Consider the following 16,484-nt stretch of genomic DNA (forward strand, 5'->3'; position numbering starts at 1 on the left):
GTGAGTAAGACAGAACATTTCAACAGTATATTCTAATAAATGAGAAATACATGTCAAATTTTATTAATATTGCATGAACTTTAAAAGGGTCTCATCTTTCCATTAACATTTCTACTAGCAAACATTCACCATAAATTTATTTGCTATCAAATATTCACAAGAGTATTCCTAAATAAATAAATTACTAGCAAGTAATGCAATATTAATACCTCAAAAAAATTAAACCACAAAGATCAAACTAACCACATACAAACTTAGCATAAAAACATTTCAACAATTTTTAGGCAGACTGTTTCCATTTGAAGACTGGTAAGAGATTCCAGCAAGTCATTTCAAATAAGGATGAAGTTTTCGGGGCCTAGCTTTTTTTGACAGACCAATTCTGATGGGTCTCTTGCATGTTTTGAGAGGCTGTACTCTTGTAACTTCCTGTGACAGAAAATATCCTAAGCATCCTACAAACAAGCAAACAAAAATGTGAAAGTGAAAGTAAAACCAGAGTTCCACACCACATGACACCAGAAATATATACAGTCAAGATATGTCGACTCATTGAACACTATTTGCAGCTTCTTAGCCCTGCGCCATCCCCCTTTTATTATGTTGTGGAGTCCCTAACATATTATTTTAGGCTGAAATTGAAATACTAACAGCTGTGTCACACTTATAGCCTTTCTAATTAGAAGAATCCTCAACAAAATATTACAAAACTTTCCTAAGATACTGGTTTGTCACATACAGTTCATATCAGTTAGCATTCTGAGAGTGGAGGAACATACTTAGAGAAGTATGCTTTAATACTTACCACTAGTCTGAGGGATTTAGGTGTGCAACAACAAATCAGAGTGAGGCATCAGTCCACTGGTGATAATAATCATAACACTTCATCTCATGCCACTCATTTTTCACAAAGTAGAAGAGGAGGATTTAGATTTTCTACTCAATAGTCTATTAGGTAAGGTATACAGTATCTGGTAATCTACAGCATGATTAAGTCACCCTTGAGAAGCTATTTAGTTTTGCACAAAATAGTATACTCACTGGGATAGAATGAAAGACAATGACATTTTCAACTAGAGATTAGGATAATGAAGCATCTGAAAGAAACAACAGTCACACAAGTAAGAAAGTGTCAAATTTCAAGATCCTTTCCAGTTCTAGTTTTCATGATTCTATGGAAAGAAGAAGCAATGAGTAATTAGCTAGGATATCAAATAGTGAGCCCATCAGAGTCCTAGGCACTCAAACGGAATCCTACTGACAGGAGAAAAAAAAAAAAAAAAGCTCCATTTTTAAGTCAGTGATGAGATGATGATGAAAAAAAGCTCCATTTTTAAGTCAATGATGAGTACTGCTGCTATGTCTTTTATAAGACTCATAAGAGTCTGTTGGAAGAATAGCACGCAATAAAAGTCAATCAAGTGCTATGGGCTTATATGCAGCCCGTAAAGCATAGCAGTTCTGAAATCATGATGAATTGTAAAACCACTGATGATAAATCTACTTGTCCCACCTTGGTATCTCCTTTCCAAACAGTCACAGTTTGAGGCAACAGTCACTTCATGTGATGAAACAGTGGGATGTAAAACAAAGAAATTATTGGTATCAGAAAGTATTAAACCTGTCCTTACCAATCTTCCTTCTAACTGTGGGAGCAATATGCTGAATTATGGCACAGAGTTTTGGTATTTTAACTGGCTAAATGAGCAGGCTTGGGTGCTATAGTTGAAACAGTGTTCCTATCCAAAATATGAAACCAGATTAAATCATGTACAAGCACATATGCTGGCTCAAAGTCTTTTTGAGAAGTTAAGGGAGACAGACACATCAGCAGAACTTCTGGCATCAACTCCTATCGATACAGCATTCCCTCTGATAAAAACAGATAGTCTTTGCTTCAGAATAATCAATGGCAATGTTCAGCATAAATGGAATAAAATTCTCTCTGCTAAGCATGAATGGGAGCAAAGAAGTAAAGTGTCTCCTCAAGGAAAGAAGATACTCAGCAGTATACTTTCTACCAGCTGAAAAAGATGATGAATTGAACATGAAATTTTTTCACATTCTTCTACTACAAGTGTATTAGGTGCTTATTGATTCTGACAAGTTCTGGAAATATAGAGTGGGGCATTTCCCTAGAAATCCACGACTGGAAAAGATGATCCTCACCAATCATGAACGGAAAAGGAAAGCAATCATTAAGGTTTGTTTACAAACCTAGAGAAGCTTAAATGGGAACTTTAAAAAGACTAGGAAGTGGTGTATAGGAAATAGTTGCTGCTAGTAGCAATGAAGAAATTGTACGCTTTTCTCTGTCCTTGGCTTTGTGGCCCAAAGCAATAGAGGACAACGAAAGTGAAGTTGATCTGCCACTCTTTTGCAGGAGCTACAGTGTTTGATCTAGCAAGCTCTAACACCATCTGAACACAACTGCCAAGAAGATATTAAGCCATCTAGTGCTGTTGTGCACAATGCAGCATTCTGGAATTTGAGTTTTTGCTAAGCAATAATAACACCTACTACAAAAGGCAGAGACGAGAACCCACTTGCCACTGAAAAAAAAGACTGTAGATCAGTGATAAACTGTAAATCAATTAAGAAAAAAAAGGTACAGCAATACTCTATATAAAATTTTGAATTTGGTGTATTAAATGTATCATCACAAGATGATACTTTCAGTAAAAAAAAATGATGGAAAACAAAAAAAATCAGAGCACATCTGTAAATGCTCAAGATTTTGAGTCTTGTTATTTCATAAAATGGCCTGAATAGAGAAGTATCTTTGAATTGTAAATGGCTGGCCTCAGTGAAACAGAAGGTATCTTTAACTTTTTTGTTTCAAAGGTTTAGACTTTCACTTCAGAATAAACTAATAGTTTTGATCTGCTAAATGTTACCAAATGTTAATAAAATTGCAAATACAGTGTTTTTTTTTTAAAACCTAATGGCTTTATTGGCTCTGTCTTTCTGAATTTTCTTTCACGAGGGGCCCAACACTACAACACTTCCAAGAAAAGTATATCAAATCATATTTTCTTTGTAGTATTGGAGGTGTGAAGATATTTGTTCCAAACAGCTCCAAAGCAAGGAAAGAAGGAAACATTACATTTTTAGATTTCTTCTCTTCTACCCATAGAATAAAATGGTTCACCTGTGTGACTTGTTCTGTGACCAAAGTAAAGATAGGACAGATTTCCAGTAATTTATCATTTTAAACAAACAAACAAACAAACAAACAAACAAACAGATTGCTATACATATCTATGTAAGCTATACATATTTCTTGCTTCAGGCAATGAATAAATATGTGTTTCAGAAAGAAGTTTATCAGCACTGGCACTTTTTGGTATAAATAGCATAAAAATAATATTCTTACCTCCTTCTTTCGGTAAATTATAATTTTCTTCCTTTAGAAGTGTGCGGGATAAAAAAGCAGGGTCCCATGTGTATGGCTTTTTGTAAACTGAATAAAAGTAGCCTTAAAAGAGAAGTACAAAAAACATTTAAGATTTTAACAAATTTTAAAAACAAATAACTACATTTGTTTAATCAATTTATTAATTTGTGAATGTAAGAAAAACCTACATGTGCATATTACAAGAAATACTAATGAAGCTTCAAAGTTTTTCTCTCAGAGGCCTGTCAAAAGCTCATTAACATATTTGTGTAGATACCATGATGCAATATTTAGTCCTGTGAAGACATATTTTCTTCACTCAGATCTTCTTACTTCAGACTTAGGTATAAAGGTGATCACTTAGTGAACAATTAATGCAATATCTAGTTAGGTTTTCATTCTCTGGGACAAGGGATGCAGGCATGACTTGTGTATATTATACTGTTAAGATTTCACTGAACAGAATGCTCTCCTGAGCTTTTCTATGACACTCTTCTAATTGTTTCATGAACACTAATTACCTTCACAAAACACCTGCAATTTTATAGATGTCTATCTTGGAAGCCAGAACCTTAAGTGATATGCATATGCTCCCTTCATGCTGGATGGAAAACTGCCATTCAATATAGGAGGCTACACAAGCAATGAAATAGATGAGGAACTGCTTATGGAAATGTCTTTGGAAAAACTGAATGCAGACTGTATTTAGAAACCTACTAACATTTTCTGAGCTTGAAATCTATAACTAATACAGATTTTAGAGGAAAAAAAAAAAGCAACAATTTATTAATGTTACCTGAATTTTTCTGAAACTATTTTACCAAAGTAATGTTCAGTAATTTAAATATATTAGTATGTTCAATGTTCAGTGGCAGATGTAAAAGCACTTAATGTTGCAGGACTAGCTTTTATGTATTTCCAGGTCTTAAACAAAACAGAGACATTTGACAAGTGTCTCACACCACTGATCACCTAATTCCAAAAGATCTTTATGTGAGTATTCTGCTCCTCCATTTCATGAGCATTCTACTCTTCCATTTTCCCAGACAAAAGAAAATTCTGAATATTATACAAAATTCATTTTGAAAAGTTAAAGTTGATTTTCATAACAGTGTGAAAATTGGCAGAATACATTTGTTCTATGACTGTTCTCTTATATGCTTATATCCTTTGTTCATATTTTTTATATCTGTCTTAGAATCATAGAATCATAGAATCATAGAATCATAGAATCATAGAATCATAGAATGGTTTGTGTTGGAAGGGATCTCTAAGATCATCTAGTTCCAACTCCCTGCTATAGGCAGGGACACCTCCCTCTAGACCAGGTTGCTCACAGCCCCATCCACCCTGGCCTTGAATGCTTCCAGGGAGTGGGCATCTACAACCTCGCTGGGCAGCCTGTTCCAGTTTCTCACCACCCTCACAGCAAAGAATTTCTTCCTAGTATCTAGTCTAAATGTACCCTCTTCCAGTTTAAAGCCACTTCCCCTCATCCTGTCGTTACATGCCCTTCTAAAAAGTCCCTCCCCAGCTTTCCTGTAGGCCCCCTTCAGGTACGAGAAGGCCGCTATGAAGTCTCCTTGGAGCTTTCTCTTCTCCAGGCTGAAGAGCCCCAACACTCTCAGCCTGTCCTCGTAAGGGAGGTGCTCCAGCCCTCTGATCACCTTCATGGCCCTCCTCTGGACCCACTCCAACAGCTCCATGTCCTTCTTGTGTTTTGGGCTGCAGAACTGGGCTCAGTACTCCAGGTGGGGTCTCATGAGAGTAGAGTAGAGGGGCAGAATCACCTCCCTTGCCCTGCTGGTCATACTTCTCTTGATGCAACCCAGGACACGGTTGGCTTTCTGGGCTGCAAGCACATTTTGCTGGCTCATGTTGAATCTTTCTTCAACCAGCACTCCCAAATTCTTCTCCTCGGGTCTGCTCTCAAGCCATTCTCCTCCTAACCTGTAACTGTGCTTGGAACTGCCCTGATCCAGGTGCAGGTGTAGGACCTTGCACTTGTCCTTGTTGAACTTCATGAGGTTGGCATGGGCACACCTCTCAAGTCTGTCCAGGTCCCTCTGGATGGCATCCCTTCCCTCTGGCGTGTCAACTGCACCAAACAGCTTGGTATCATCTGCAAACTTGCTGAGGGTACACTCAATCCCACTGTCCATGCCACCTACAAAGATGTTAAATAACGCTGGTCCCAACATTGATCCCTGAGGAATGCCTCTTGTCACCAGTCTGCACTTGGACATTGAGCTGCTAACCCCAGCTCTCTGAGCACAACCATCCAAGCAATTCCTTATCCAGCAGGTGATTCATCCATCAAACCATGTACTCATTGAGTCTGTTCTCTCTATAAATGTGCGTCTTACTGAGTTTGTGATGTTTTGTGGGAATTTAGAGCTTATTATGACAAAGCTTAAGAAAAAAAGAAAGAATCTGTAAAGGAATAAGCCTGAATTCTGAGCTACAGCTGCCATTACAGTGCACAACAGCATTAGTAGCATGGCTGTTACACATTTGACTACCCATAGGGAAATCCCTTTGGCCCCCCAAACATTGTACAGTTCTGTGAAACCTCGGCTATAGTTATGGTGCTTTTTGAGATGAGAAATGCAACATTAAAGAAATATATATATATATTTACAATATATATATATATGTTTATTGAAAGACAATAATTTAATGTGCTTACCTTCTGCAATAGGTGAATGTAGCAACTCTTCACTTGTCAGTCTTGAAATGCAGTACTCCTTAGAAACTTCCATATTTTCATTGTCAAGTGATATTCTTTCATTAAATAAACTTTCATTACTGTCAGTTATGTTTTCTTCTTTTATAGTACCACAGACTGGGGAGGAAAGATATGGTTCCTTTTCAGAAACACTTTCTTTATTTTCTTCTATACCCTCAGAACTAATTAATTCACAATAATCATTGTGAGAGTTTGTTTCCATACTAGATAAATTGTTTTCATCTTCCTTGCTAATTTCATGAAACATATGTAGCTCTTCTAGCACTAAATCAAATTTTCTTTTCAGTTCAAATTCATATGTGATTTTAATTTCTGAAGGTAAACATTCATCTTTTACTTCTCCAAGACATCCATTGTTCATTAAAGATAAATGCATTTTTAATTTCTCTTTTGCAGCAATGAATGTTTTAGCTTCATCTTCTGAATATGACATAATCAAGTCATTCATTACAGTCTCACATTGACTTTCATTAGTTGCATGCATTTGTTCATCACTTATCTCTTCCTGTTCTTTTACATGTTCAAGATGTTGTTTCAAAGTTGCTGGCTCGAAGCTGACAGCCTTATTTGTCTCAGTGTGTCCTTGTAAAGAAAAATACACTGTTTCATTAGCCTGCAATTGCAAGTATGTACATGTTACAGTAGGACTTCTTGCGGATAGGTAAGGCATAGAGGCATGATTTTTTTCAAATCGTTTTTGTTTGTCTGCACCTAAGGAAATCCTACTATGTCTGTCTTCACCTACAGCTCCATCTTTAGTGACAAAAGACTTGCTAGGTAGTAGTGAAGTGATGTACAGAAAACAGCTTAAGGAACTAGGAAATGCATTTCCAGAGTTTAAATGAGTATTTGGAAATTCTACAAATTCCTTTTCATTGAATAAATTTAGGGTATATGCTTCTATTTCTTTGCAATATTCAGGTTTGCTTGTTTGGCTATCTTGTAACAAGAGAGAACTGCATTTTTCCATTGTTTTTGACTGCTCAGGTAACATTAAAACATCTTTACTTTTAGCAGGCAAATTATGAATGTTTTCTAAACTAATGACTGTGTTTTGTACAGTTGACAGTTTTTTGAGAGAATTATCTTGACTTACAAATGAGATATGGACAAAGTCTTCAGAATCACTAGTAAGGGGAATTTTTGTATATCTGTCAAAAAGAGGAAGAGATTTTTTAGAAAGAAAATTATGAGAATTTATTTGCAGCTCTTTGGACTTGAAATTCTCCTTCCTATCAGCCTTTATGCCATTAAAAGTACCTAAGAATTTTTTCATCTTATATATAATTGCCTTTGTAGTCTTTACACAATTTCTACATTTTCTTGTTTTCTGTTCTTTATTGTCTCTTAAATCAAGAGATAAAGCTGTAAGCCTTTCTCCATGAAAATAACTGTTGAACATTTTCCTTGGTTTTTTCTTTGCACGTTTCATGGTAGTTATAAATATTTGCTGATTTGAACATTTATTATTTACCTTTTCAAACCTCAGTTGTGAACAGGGAGGAAGGTAATTCAAAAATCGAAGATTTATTCTTATCAAGTACTGTATTTTTTTTATATTGTAGTACTGCATCTTCTCTAGCAAAGAACGATCACAATTGTCCTTCAACAAAATCAGGCATTTAGCATCCAACATCTGCTTTTTCATATCCTTTCTATGACTGACAGACTCCAAGTACGTGCTGTGGAATATTTCACTCCTTCTGGACAAGAGGTGGTGCTTTCTGACAAATCTTCCCTTAGATAATCCACCTCTTCGGTTATGGAAGAAGATCCTTCTGGTTAGCAAAGTGGTGTTTTCATTACCTAAAGATCTAGAAAAATATCTTTTTTGGAGTTCATTATGTAATTCTAAAGTAATGCTATCCACAAATTTAGAACTTACGGTGCCTGGATAAGTTTCATATTTTTTATAAAAATCTCTGTTTTGCCTCAGATTACTCTCTGTGTATGAATTTAACTGTATTTGCTTTCTGCCATACGAAGCATGTTTCTCCACTCTCACAAATTTCCCTTCAGTTGGTAATAATGCATTCTTCTCATTGAAAATGGAAGCAAGAATTTTCTTTGGTAGTTTCACCTTCAGATGCTTTGAAATAATAGCCAGCAAACAAATGCATGTTTTATTCTTGTGGCTTGCACTGATACTGCTCTTTTCTAACTCTCGAGTATCACACTGCTCACTTAATGCTTCACAAATATCAAACCAATGTATAATATTGTCAGCCTGACGCATAAGCATAACTTTAGCTAACAATTTGGTCCATGACCCGAGTACTCCAAATAAAATGTTTTGAAATGAAAACTTTATTTTGAATGTTTTCTTTTCCCTCGTTACACTCAAACTCACTTTTATATCTGGAAACTTGTGCACAACAATGGGAGTACAACTACTTTCAAATACAATGTTTTCAACTGAATATCTTTTGATATCAAGTTTTTCATTTGTAAATAGTTTTGACTCTGCTTCTTGCAAACTAATATCATTGTTGGAATCGTGCAGACCATAGTGTAGGTCTAACTTATTATTCTCTAATGCTTCTGTTATCACGAGAATGCTTGTGTGTATATGAAATGTTGTCATTTTCTCATGACTGCTCTTCCTCTCCATTCTCCTCAAAATATCCATAATGCTGATAAATTTCTTGTTCTGAACTTTTTTAGCACTAATGTAAGTGTGAATCCTTGACTTCTGGTCATCATCATCCTCTGAATTCTCCAGCACTTTAAAATCACTTTCAGCAAATATTTGATTACATTCTGGATCAGTGCTGCTGTCCCTGAAGTAAGTTACAGGCAGTTTTCCTCCTGCCACAGTGCAGAGCTTTTGTTTGCTAGTTGACTGATAATTCTTTTCTTCAAATTCAGAACCAACAGATGAAGCTTTCAGAATGTCTTTATAATTCTGCAATTTTTGGTTCCCAACTTCGGACATTTTTTGCACACCATGTATCTGTTTAGATTGCATCAAAGTTGGTTGGCCTTTTAGAGTCTTCCCAACCATCTCCTTCAAGTTAGTTGATGGCATTTCACTATTTATTCTATTTGTGATACTAGGAAATTGAAATGTGTTCTCTTTCATCAAAAACTTAGGAATTTCCAATGGTTGTATACTTTTAAAAGGTTTTGGTGTTGGAGCTATAGATGATGAACTATTTTTTTCTTTATTATCTCTTTTTGTAGTAGTTTCATGATCATTACAGTAATAATCTTTTCTTTCTGTACTGCATGCTTTTTCCAGAAAAACATTTTTCTCATTTTCTACATAAGAAAGCATAGAACAAGTACCACATGAAAATGGAACTTGTGAAAGCTGATATTGTCTCCACCTCTGAAACAAGTTCCTTTTTAAAGGTGTATCTGAAGACTTTTGTTTAAGTTCATTGTCAACTTCTATTTTATTCTGTTCTATATTTTTCTGATGCAGTTGGAAGGGATTTAGTGCATGTAGGTTTTTGTCTGTGCTAGTAGAACTCCACAGATTGCATAATCCTGTTTCACCATCCTGTCTATATATATTTAATGAAATGTCATCTACAGTGTTTTGATTTTCATTTTCAGGACTCCATTTTTTGGTGGGCAGTTTATTTTCTGGTACTCTACATGGTAATCTTTCACTATTAGAAGTTTGAGAATGGAAAAATTGTCTTATGCAAGGTTTTCTGGCTCTATCACATCTTTCCTTTTCTAGTACCCAGCTGCTTTGTATTTCTGATAAATATATAGGTCCATTTGGTGGTGTTTGATAACTGTTCCCACAATGCATACTTTGTTCCAACTTTTGCTGCTCCTCTTTCTCTATGCTTTTCTGATTACTTTCTATTTTAACACGCTTTGGATAAAGGCAGTATTCATGGCCATCTGATGGTACAGATAAAAATGTTGGAGAATATGTGTTTTCCATGTTCAGAAAAGTGAGTTCTATACTTGCAGAGACAGTCTGAAAGATAAAATACTAATAATAAATGACCTTTTAATGATTTCCAAACTGTACAAAATACAAATTAATAATTCTATCACAGATCACATTGATATTTGTTCTGTATGCATGGCAGATAAAGACAGGATCGCTGAACATTATTTAATACCACAATCTAGAATTCAAGAGATTATTTACAAATGATGCAGATGCATGCAAAATTAAAATGAGCACGATATTTTCATCGTGTCAACAAGTTAAAGGGATTAATTGCATTTTCTATGCATTTTTGAAAGAAGTAATGAAAAGAAATATCAAGAAAATAGTGGTGATGTACTCCTCTGGAGAGGGCCCTTCAAAGTTGTTAAAAGCTGACAGAAATTGACAGAAATTACTGGTCCTGTCTTCACTGTGTGACAATTCGTAAAGTGGAACTGCAACTGCATTTATCAAAAATCCTCAGGTATGACAAAATATGTACCTGTCTTCACGTTCAAGGAAAGGCAGTGCTGCAGAAGGCACAAATCCAGATTATAAAACATTTTAGTGCACACGATGTATTGCTTAAAGTAAAAGCACCCAGCAGCTTATCCAATAAGTGACATACCCACTGTGGAGAACACCATTAGACACATCGCTGATGTTTCCGCAGCCTGAGGAGCATTCCCCCTGCCGCAGGCAACAGGTCCCCTCCTCCAGCCCGTGAGGTGGTTCCCCCCCGGAGGACAGCCCCTCGCCGCCCCGCTCTCTGAGCTAAGTTTCTCTCTGAAGGAAGCCGCCTCCCTCCTGTCTCGCTTACCTTCCCGACCCCGAGGAGCTCCCACCTCTCAGGGCTGAGGGGAGCCCGCCCGCCCGCCCGCCCTCTTCAGGGCGCTGCGCCTCACAGCAGCACCTCCCCTCGGCCGCCCTCTCCGTGCTCAGCTTCCTCCCAGGGCTTTGGTGCCCTGCACGCCGAGCGCAAGACACCCGGAGAAGCTGACCTCGCCCCTCACGACGTCGCGAAGCTCAGCCTGTGGGAATGGCACCGCGGCATCATCGCCTCCTGTCTCCGTGCGCCCCGGAGAGGGCAGAGCCGGCCAGAGGCGGGAAGAATCCCTCCTCCCGACAGCCGCCTCTCATCCCCTTCCCTCAGTGGCACCGAGTCCCTTCCTCACTGAGGATATACCGGGTGGCAGTCGCAGATGTGGCACCAGATCGGAGTTCCAGCTGCTGAGAAGGATGACCACAAGGACAAATTGTGGCGCCTGAGCAGAGCGGTGCTGCCAACCAAGCAGCCTGCAGGCAGTTATCTCTTCAAGCTGGATGTCATTTTGTGTAATTCCAAAAGCAGGAGGACCTCTGCATGCAGATGCTCACATCCAGCGCCTTTTCCCACATTTTTTCCACAGACAGCAAAAAGGACACTTTTTCCCTTATCATTTTCAGATTGATTAAGTCAAGAACACGATACCAAAAATACCAAGTGTTCATGCAGCTCTGTGCCTCTGAAATAGGCATCTTCTCTTCCCCTGCTGAAATTTCCTTTCAAAATGGCTAATTTTAAAGTGTGCACTAAACCAGCTGGCTGCTTTTACACCATTAACAGCACGGATTTAAATTAGAAACATCCTTCAGGATGTATTACTCCCAATATTTCTGTTAAGGTTTATCTCCATGCCATAGTGACTGGGTCCTCTGAAGCCCAGCAGATCCTTTGTTCCTGACAGTAAACACATCCAGAAACTGCATGGAACTGAGACTTAAAACAGTTTTCAGTATTTCTGCTTTTGTAAACAAATCTGGCTAATATCTGCTTTCTAATGCTCAAGAAATAATACTAATTGAATCAATCTTTAGTTAACAAGATATGATTCCTGTCTGCATTCAAGCAACAAATAGTCTCACTGAAATCAATTAGATTACGTTCACATTTCAAAATACTCACAACACCATATGGAACTGAAGTATCTAAAGGGGAGCTACAGGAAAGTAAGGGACAGACTCTTTAGGAGGGTCTGTTGTGATAGAACAAGGGAAATGGTTTCAAACTAAAAAAGGGGAGATTTAGATTGGATATAAGGAAGCGGTTTTTTACAATAAGGGTGGTGAGGCACTGGCGCAGGTTGCTCAGAGGTCATGGATGCCTCGTCCCTGGAGACACTCAAGGTCAGGCTGGACGGGGCTCTGAGCACTTGATCGAGCTGTAGGTGTCCCTGTTCACTGCATGGGGGTTGGGTTAGATGACCTTTAAGGGTCCCTTCCAACTCAAAACATTCTATGATGATTCTATGATGAACAAAGGTGATGATATAAACTAGAAACAGGATTTTAAGGCATGCAAAAGAGCAGCAGGTTCACCATGACACTTCTGTGTGCTACTCCCTCCAGTGGAGAATCATCGAGGTGGTACACCTAGAAAACAAATGACTGAAAAGCTATTGTGTTCACAGTGGTTTCTCACATCTTCTGAATGGTACAGCTCCTTGCTTGCTTGCTGGTGTGAAACCCCTCAGCTTGCATGGTGGATTGCATGCATGGGTAGATAGGTGTTGGTTTTAAAATGCTCATGTCTCTGAACAGGAAAAATAATGGGAATTATATGAAAAATAAAGACCAGTTTTTCATTCACCTATATGGCAATAAATCAAGATTGTTTACTGAAGTCCATCCAGTTGTTTCACACCTGTGGCTTATTTTGTTATATATGGTGTAGATTGTAAGAATAAATCGAGACTTTCACTGAAGTACATTCTGAATGCTCTGCATTCTCCAGTTTTCAACTCTTGAAAAAAACAACCCATTCTACTTAATTACTGATATTACAAACTGAATACAATGTATTTCTACTAAAGGAGCAGAAAAGGACATAACTGTTTTCCTCACTATCATTTAAATAATATTTCAATGGGATTTAAATACCACTTCACATTGTTGTTCTAGTTTTCATAATTTCAAAGTATACTTCCTGTCTGTTGATTACATCTCCTTGTATTAGGCATATAAACTTTATTATACTATGTTTACAAGTTGAAAGATTGAATTGTAGAGTGGCTTCTTAATGAAATCAACAAAGAAGTTTGTTTCAGATGTGAGGACCAACCTCAGAAATATTCCTTCACTTCAAGTTAATGTTAAAAACATAGCAGTGCCCTCTCATCCTCTCAAAATAGGAAAGCAAAACATTGTGAACTATTAAAAAAGAAAGATCAGGAAACAGTATTAGGATATTAAGTTAAATATCAACAAAGACAGTATCAAAAATAATGGTAGTAGTCCATGTGAGGTGTAAGACACTAAAACTTGACAGTCTTGATTGGCCAAGTGCAACAGTACAATGTTGCTTGAGTCCTTTATCTCAGTTTGGCTGTGCTAGCTTAATGACCGCAGCCTGTTCCATGCAATTTATTGTAAGTAAACTGCATTTTAAGAAGACAAAGTTCAAGACTGAAGGTCTGTTGCAATCCATCATGTTTCTGTCATGAATTGCAGTACAAAATTTTCCACACTGAAAGTAGCTTGCTTTGTAATAATTAAGATTTAAAAGGTAATGTTGATGTTTTAGTAGGAAATTATTTTATTATCATCCTCCACTTTTTTCATCATTAAAAAGACATATTTTCATGCTTATGAACAGCATAATTAGTACTCTCAATTTTATATTTTAAAAATTAATTTTTTTCAACACTTTACCATCACACATTTAAAACAAGCACTCCATCATTAAAAATGTCCATATAGAGTTGCTGTGTGAAAATACTTTTATACTTTCTATCATAACTGTTCTGCATCTCAAACTCACATATATCCTACCTAGCTATGTAATTTTGAAATAGTTTAAATAAAAACTTCCACCCTTCCCTTTGTTCCAGAATAATCCATATTCTCCACAATAATAAATACATAACTGTTAAAATTTTTTTTGGAATATGTTACTTGATAGATTAGAGATAGAACCTCAACTTTACCCGAAGTACTTGCAATCATAATGAAGCTCATGTGTTTCTGTAGGCATTACACACCTTAAATCTGTATTCTCAGCAGAACCCATACACATTAACAAACAAAAAGCATCACATAGGAAGTTCACTATATTACCATCAGCTTTCATGTTTATGGAACAGTTCTTTGAGAAGAGAATGATTCAGCAATGTTACTTCCACAGAGCTGGACCTGGAATAAAACAGTCCCCAAATCACAATCTAACTGAAAAGTTATTTAGTAAATATTTACTACATACTTAGCAGCATGGAGATACTATTATTTTTATATTCCATTTGTACTCAATTTTTTATTTTCCTCTTTCTTTATACCATTATGAAATGGTGACAACTCTTCTGTTACCATCACAAAGTAGCCTTCTTAAAAAAAAAATAAAAAAAAATAAAAAAATTCAAAAGCAAATAGTTCTCTTCCAGACTCAAACAGAGTGAAGCAAAAATATTGACGTAAAACAGAGAATGAAGGGCTTGAAGTATCACAGTGAGATTGCTTTAGGCACTGTATCAAAGGTAAGACTAAGAGGGACAAAGGACCTCCTCTTTAGCCCCTTGAAAAGAGTTACACACATCGCCTTCCCCCTGCACTGACTTTAATTTAGAGTTACTTTAGAGTTACTTTGCATCTTGAGGGATATGAGAACAACATGCTAAAGATGCATTTAAGAACTTAAACCAGCCCTATTTAACTGTAGTGTGAATCATCCCCATGTGACCCCTTTCTTTTGTCCACTGCAATGACATTACTGCTTGACTGCTTCATATCCTACACATTTGACAGCTGTCACTTTGAATAAAAATTGTTGCATGTTGGACTTGATATGTTGGACACATTCTCTTCCTTTCACCTGATACACTGTTTGATCATACTGCTCGGCTGCTGTGATCATATCATTCTCTGTTATATTAACTCCCTCTACATCCCCAAAGACATTCTCATTTTCCAGCTGAAGTACCTTGTTTGCAACTTGATTCCAAAACAGAAGAAGCAAAAAAAGGTATTTTGTATACGGAGCACTAGACACAGAAATACAAAGGACCTTCATCCAATTTTAGCTGCCACTATCTATCTTCTTCATAAAGGGAAAGGGAGAAAATAGTTCTGCCTGCCAGACAGTTCAAAACTTCTTTGTTCTAAGTCTACACTGCTGCTGAATTCAGGTCATACACACCTAAGTGCATTCAGAATGCAGTACTCTTCATGCTAGCAAGACAATTAACTCAGTCCATATGATTCCTAAGCCTGACTTATTTTTGTTCAAGAGACTGTACATAACATATGCTCATCTTCAAAGAACTGTAGGAAAAAAAAGAAAAAGAAAATAGGCTGGAGATCATCTGGACAAATCTGCTCAGAGCAGAGCTAAGCTTCAGGTTGTGTTTAGCTTCAATCTTTGATCAAGCTGTGCAGGGGTTTTCCAGTTAAGCTCTGAATATTTCTAAGAGTGGAGATTCCCCAGTGCCTCTAGAGTGGTTGATACAAAAACTAGTCATAGCACTACATTTTAAGTACTCCACTTTCCCTTTTTCAGCGTTGCTGTCTTCTTTTAGTCTCTCTGCTTATCATGTGCAGACTAACTAAACCACGGCTGATGCATGAGTAACATGCAGTGATTCACTTAGTCTTAGAATAATATCTATTTCTGATAAAAAGCTAGCTAAGAATAACAGCTTATGTTTAAACAAACAACTCTTCAACAAAACTCATAGCAAAGATACAAAATATCTACATTTCTGCTTTCCTCTTGAACTCTGTTTATAGTTAAGAAGTTATGTGTCAGAGTCACGATAAAATAGTTAGTCATAGCTACTTACCAGTAGATTTTTATGTCCTTGGAAATGAGCCTGGTGAACCACAAGCAGAGCACCCCCCCCCTTTGCAGTGGGTACACTGCACAAGCTGCAGGGTGTAGCTGCTCAGACAGCTTCTTAGACAAGTGGAGCCATTTAGGAGGTGATAAAGTATCACAGAAGGCATAGCTTACCTTGTGAAGTCCAAAGTGTCCAAGCTAAGAGTGAGCTGCACACACATAACATTCTGCAAACGCACATTGTCAACATGTAAAATATCCTTGGGGCAACTGAGAAGTGTCATAAGGTAGTTTTCCCTATATCGATTGCATTTCCTACATAAGCAAAAGACAACTTAAATTAGTACTATAATGTTTTAAGGCAATAAAAGCAGTGCAGATTACTCGTTTTGGTTCCTGAACTCTCACATAGAGGTATTTGTCGAAGTATCTGATGTATCATGTCTTGATAGTTTGAGGACATCTAGGAAGCGGAAGAATAATGCTCTCTCATCAGGGGAGTTCTGAAGTCCTGCTCAGCCATTTCCCATCCAGCTTCTTCAGATTTTCAAGATTGTATTGCTAAGTGAGCGTGCAAAATTGAAGTGTCCTTTGAAGTGAAAAATCAAAACCTGAAGTGCACCTTTGAGCATTG

At 37.2% G+C, this 16,484-nt stretch overlaps 1 protein-coding gene across 1 annotated transcript; it reads right to left on the reverse strand.

Moving 5' to 3' along the window:
- RAD51AP2 (RAD51 associated protein 2) lies at positions 4-11,169 on the reverse strand. Its single transcript, XM_021392903.1, has 4 exons — positions 11,046-11,169; positions 6,087-10,086; positions 3,377-3,478; positions 4-455 (listed from the first exon to the last, which is right to left on the reverse strand). The coding sequence occupies exons 2-4, from the start codon at positions 10,048-10,050 to the stop codon at positions 328-330; spliced, it is 4,194 nt and encodes a 1,397-aa protein (XP_021248578.1). The 5' UTR covers positions 10,051-10,086; positions 11,046-11,169; the 3' UTR covers positions 4-327.

This window comes from Numida meleagris, chromosome 3, assembly GCF_002078875.1.
Source record: "Numida meleagris isolate 19003 breed g44 Domestic line chromosome 3, NumMel1.0, whole genome shotgun sequence".
Classification (NCBI taxonomy): Eukaryota; Metazoa; Chordata; class Aves; order Galliformes; family Numididae; genus Numida; species Numida meleagris.

Excerpts from the sequence above, each read along its gene's own strand:
- RAD51AP2 (XM_021392903.1), bottom strand. The coding sequence starts at position 10,050 with ATGGAAAACACATATTCTCCAACATTTTTATCTGTACCATCAGATGGC. Across the intron at positions 3,479-6,086 it reads ACATTCACCTATTGCAGAAG|GCTACTTTTATTCAGTTTAC; the intron begins GTAAGCACATTA and ends TTCTCTTTTAAG. Across the intron at positions 456-3,376 it reads TAATTTACCGAAAGAAGGAG|GATGCTTAGGATATTTTCTG; the intron begins GTAAGAATATTA and ends GCTTGTTTGTAG.